The sequence below is a fragment of the Crocodylus porosus genome, unplaced genomic scaffold (genome assembly GCF_001723895.1).
Source record: "Crocodylus porosus isolate Cpor-Errol unplaced genomic scaffold, CroPor_comp1, whole genome shotgun sequence".
Taxonomy (NCBI): Eukaryota; Metazoa; Chordata; order Crocodylia; family Crocodylidae; genus Crocodylus; species Crocodylus porosus.
This window is the reverse complement of record NW_017728949.1, coordinates 68,396,993-68,401,760: the sequence shown is the minus strand read 5'-3', so window position 1 is coordinate 68,401,760 and position 4,768 is coordinate 68,396,993. Positions and strand designations below refer to the sequence as shown.

At 47.5% G+C, this 4,768-nt stretch overlaps 1 protein-coding gene across 1 annotated transcript in view; it reads left to right on the top strand.

The window, feature by feature from the left end:
* Positions 1–3,331: 3,331 nt before the first annotated feature.
* DARS (aspartyl-tRNA synthetase) overlaps positions 3,332–4,768 on the top strand; it is a 75,009-nt gene continuing 73,572 nt past the window's right edge. Inside the window, exons 1-2 of the mRNA XM_019554272.1 lie at positions 3,332–3,471; positions 4,291–4,348. Of these exons, the coding sequence (XP_019409817.1) occupies positions 3,406–3,471; positions 4,291–4,348 (124 nt within the window). The 5' untranslated portion in view covers positions 3,332–3,405. The remainder of the gene's footprint in view (positions 3,472–4,290; positions 4,349–4,768) is intronic.

Sequence of the window (4,768 nt, the reverse complement as noted above, 5' to 3'; positions counted from 1 at the left end):
TTTAACTCCCTAGACTGAACGCTGAAGTACCCATTTATAGGTGGCTCATCTGGTAACAGGCTTTGGCACAATATGGAACAAATCCTGAACTTGCATCTCTGGAGCTGTAGCAATATGTCTTTAACAGCTCTACCATTTCAATTCTGTATTTCAAAAATCTTCATTTTATGGTTAAATATATGGCCGATTTTAACCTCAGTCCAGCTTTAAATGATGTGGATGCAAACAAATCCACAAAACTTAACCACAGATACTTAAATGCGCCAACTTGTGTTTAGAGATTATGGGTGCTTGCAAAATAGAATTTTAAAAATTAGCCCTGGGTCTGTGCAGTCTATGAGTAGAGATATATGGAAGTATAAATAAAGGAACAACTTTCAGCACCCACTGGTTGGAGGGGCCGCATTGCCTGACCTTCAGGTGCCTGTGGGCTGCACCCCAAACTCACTTAAGCAGCCCACTGTTACTGCAGGTTGAAGTTTCACCACGATGGTCAGAGCCCCAAGGCCACAGTCATGTGGCTTCGTGAGACAGCAACCTGCACCCTGATGAGAGCCAGACACTGGTAGCTGCAGCAATACTGGGGTCAGAAGATTTGCAACCACAGTCAGAGCCCACAATCTGGCCACAGTGCTGGTGCTCCTGCCTGCAGTACTGCTGGATCTACCCACACCCTGACTCACAGCAGGGTGAAGGTTGCCACCTTAAGAAGCTCCAGCCTACTGACAACGTTTGACACCCCTAAACCATGGTACCTTGATGCAACCCCACAAGCAAGCTCAACCTAAATTTGAAGGCACATGGCCTGAATTCTGTAGTATTTGGGTGCAAAAGCTCAACAACTCCTCACCAGATTCTAATACATTAAAAAAGAAATACAGTAATAAAAAATATTTCGGTAAGATACAATTTTAAAGATTAAATGTTTAGCCAAAAACCATTCTGCGTGGTCTAAAATGAGTGCTTCACATTTCTGCATTGCACTTCTAAACACAGCACTTGCCAGCTGTTTTTAGGATAAAAAGGTAATTTTAATTTACACCATAAATTGCTAGCCAGGCCTCAGCTTGGCTTTGCAGTTCACTATATGTCTGAGGCATAAATTATTTAGCATTAACACATGGTCTGTCATGTCCTGTTACTTAAGTGTAATATGGCTTTCATCCATGTATCCCCAAGGGAGCCATCTGATTGGCTGCTGGTGATGTCACCCCCATTTGGTAATCCTTGGTAAATCCACAGGGGACAGTTAGACCACTCTGGGCAAAGCTCCTGGTGCTGCTGCTTCAGGTCTGTGTCTAGTAGCAGATTGGCTCCAACTCATCACTCTTAGGTTCACTGCAGGTAGTGACCCCAAGTAAATGATGTTCCATAAACATGCAATCAAACAGAATAACAGCAGATGAGCTATGGTCTCTGTATGTAACATCTCATGTACCCCAAATATTGGGGGATTCTGTGGTACTTTGGTTTGAAAGCTCAGAAATCAATGCCAGAGTCAAATAAATTAAAAAAGGGGCAGTTGTAAAACATGAAAGAAAATAATTTAGTCACTAATTTTTGTATGCTATTTAGCATATCCTCTTATTTTCATTCTGCTACATAATTTTGTTTTATTTATGAGTGTTAGTATAAGGGGGAGAAAAGATTTTCAGCATCTGATAAGAGGTAGGAGCATCTCAGACCCAAAGGTGTGAGATGTGGCTTGGACTGTAGAAAAAGTATACCAGACACATGCTTCCGCTAAATTGATCAGCAATTAAATAGCTACAGAAGCTGCTTATTTTCATTAGTTTTCAGTTATATTCCACTAAGATTAACAAGACAGTTCACCTAGAGCTACTGCTTCAGGCTGTTTGTTTGCAGCCTTAGTCAAGTATCACTGCTCCATGTTGGACTCAAGGCATATGCGGAAGGGTCTCAGAACAAATTAAAGACACAGCCTTATTTATTTTTTAAATAAGGTCTTCGATTTTGCAGCAGTGTCATTAATGGTGGAATGCCAGAGAGCACAAAACACCTGATCCAACAGGAAGGCAATTTTTGTTTGCATTTCATCATGGCAGTAGAAGCTACTTTGCTTCCTGCTCTTTCTGACCACGAGGCATCTGGATAGGGTTTCCATACCAGCTGAGATTAAGGGTATATGAGTTTGCTGTGGTGCATACAGAGGTGGGTCTTTTCTGCCCATCAGATGCTATGCTGTTAACGGCCTGTGTGGATCCTCCTTAGCCTTGCCAACTAACCTACACCTACAGCAACAAAAGATGCAAGTTACCACAGTTTGACTTCCACTTACCACAAGCTAAACATTTGTATGTGAGCAGATACCACAGAGAGTCTGAGCTGCAGTGAAACTGCACCTGCTTTTAACCCATGTCAGGTTGTTCAAAAATGTTTCATGTTCAAAAATGTTTTGGGCTGTTTCTATGGAAACACACCACGGTCGTCTCTGTGGTCTCTGGCTTTCTGAACTTACTCTCTTCTTTCAGGTAGGAAGATAACGTGCAGACTCTGGGGCCAGACTCTAGGTCTCCTTCCCACTGTTCTCTGCTTGGTCTTTCTGGTGAGAACAAGTTCCCATGCCGCAGGCTGACACCACGTGCCAAAACCCACGTGCCACACGCCAACTCGTGGAGGCCCTGTCATGACTCGCTGATGGACGGAGCAGGCAGAACTCCTCCAGCAGCGTCCGGCTGGCAGTGGTGGGGACCAGACGAGAACAAAAGCGAGGACGACTGAGGGGTCCGGCGAGGCGGGCTGAGCTCCACACTCCGATGGCGACTGAAAGGGGTAACGATGAGCACTGCCTGCACTCCCAGGAGGCCAAGTGCAAAGCATAGCAGCCATGGGCCCAAAAACTGGGTCAAAACCAGGGATCCTTGTGTTCTCCGATTAAAAAAAAAAAAAAAATTGGGGTTAAAATAAAAGCAGCCCCAAATCCATTTTTCTGTGATTTAAATGAAATACTACTAATATACATACAAAAAATTGAAGTTTCATTGTAATTGTGGGAAAATGTGGATTTGGGGTTATTTTATTTCAACAAAAATTTAAACCAGAGAAAACCAGAATTCCTGGTCAAAACCTCGATTTTAAGGCCTCTGCAGCAGCTGCCCAGCCCCGCCGTGGGGAGCCCAGAGCCGGGCCCTAGGGTCCGAGGATCCGCGGGTGTCACGTGAGTCCCTCATGTCTCGCGAGAACTTCGCCGCCGCGACACCCAGCGCAACCTGCGGGACTGGGGGGGGGGGTAGTTCTCGCGGTACTTGGAGCCGCTCTCGCGAGCGTTCGCACCCGGAAGCAGTGAGGCCACGCGGACCGTGGTGCGGGGTCTGTGGGGTGAGGAGGGGGTTGCCGAATCCTACAGGAGCCGCGGGGGGACAGAAGCCACCGCAAGAGCCAGACATGCCCAGCGCCGCCGGCAAGGGCCAGGAGCGCGGCCGGGAAAGCGTGGATCCGCCGCCGGCTGATGTGGGTGTGCGGGTTGGCGCGGGGGGTGAGGGCAGGGCTGCGGGGACCCCATGGGACCTGGCTCACATCAGCCCCGGCGTCACGTCGCGCTGACCTCACCTGGATGACGCCATAGGCGGGGGTCTGTCGTCACAGCTGCCCCTCTGCTGGGGAGGGTGGTTTCCCTGCAGTGCCTAGAGCAGGCCCCTGCAGTGCTCACAAAGATTCGGTGCGTGGCGTCATGCCTGTAGCAATGCCACTGCCCAGGGGTGACACGCCTGGCGCTGGCGCGGGCCGTGATGCCACTGCCCAGGGGTGACACGCCTGGCGCTGGCGCGGGCCGTGATGCCACGGCCCAGGGGTGACACGCCTGGCACGGGGCGAGCTGGAGGATTGCTGCTGACACTGCGCTTCTTCCCTGGGCACTGCCACGGGATCCTTCCAGGGGTACCACAAGTTCCTATGTCATGTCAGTGCGACTCACTGGATAAGTTCAGAAATTATGAGCTGGGGTGGCCTGCTGTGGGAAAGAGCTTCTGTCTTCATCTTTTTATAGTAAAAATATGAGCAAAAACCAGCAGTTTTGGTGGGGGTCTCTTGGCCTGGCAAGGTGGAGGACCACTGTGCCAGAGGAGCTTTCCATGCAGGTTACGTTGATTCCTGTCCACTGAAAGGTTTTTCCTCCCACGGAAGTTTGAAATACAATTTAGGGTGACTGAAATCAATAGTAATAAAGTTCAAGCTAAGGCAGCTGATCTTGTAACAATCCCTCCCTCTCCGTTTTTGTGTGCAGTTCTTTGACATGCCTCCTTTTTGTTTGGTTTTTCATCTCCCTTTTAGGATCACGCTAAGGAAAGATATGGCGTGTCCTCAATGATACAGTCCCAAGAGAAACCAGGTCAGTCACACAAATAAAATGTTGCTTTATATTTAAAAAATAATGTTTTGTTGGTTATTCAGGGTTCTTGCTTTGAACTAAACCTTTTCTTTGCTGTACTGCTTCTCAGTCACCATCTGTCTCCCTATCCGTGCCCTTTTATCTAGTGAATCAGCAAAGTTAGAATCGTAATAAAAAAAAAAGAAACCTTTCCAGTCACTGTTCTCTGTGCTGTTACTTCAGTATGTTAAGAGATCTGGAAAAATATATTAGCAGTTTTTCAAAGGCACTTTGGATTGCTGAGCAATAAATACAGATGCTGCACGTTTTGTTAAAGTAATAATTGTTTAATGGGGCAAGGTCATAGTTTCATAGTTGATGATCTGCTCAGGTCCCTTCTGACCCTACTGAGTCCCTGCCCCTGCCATGGGCAGGAAAGGG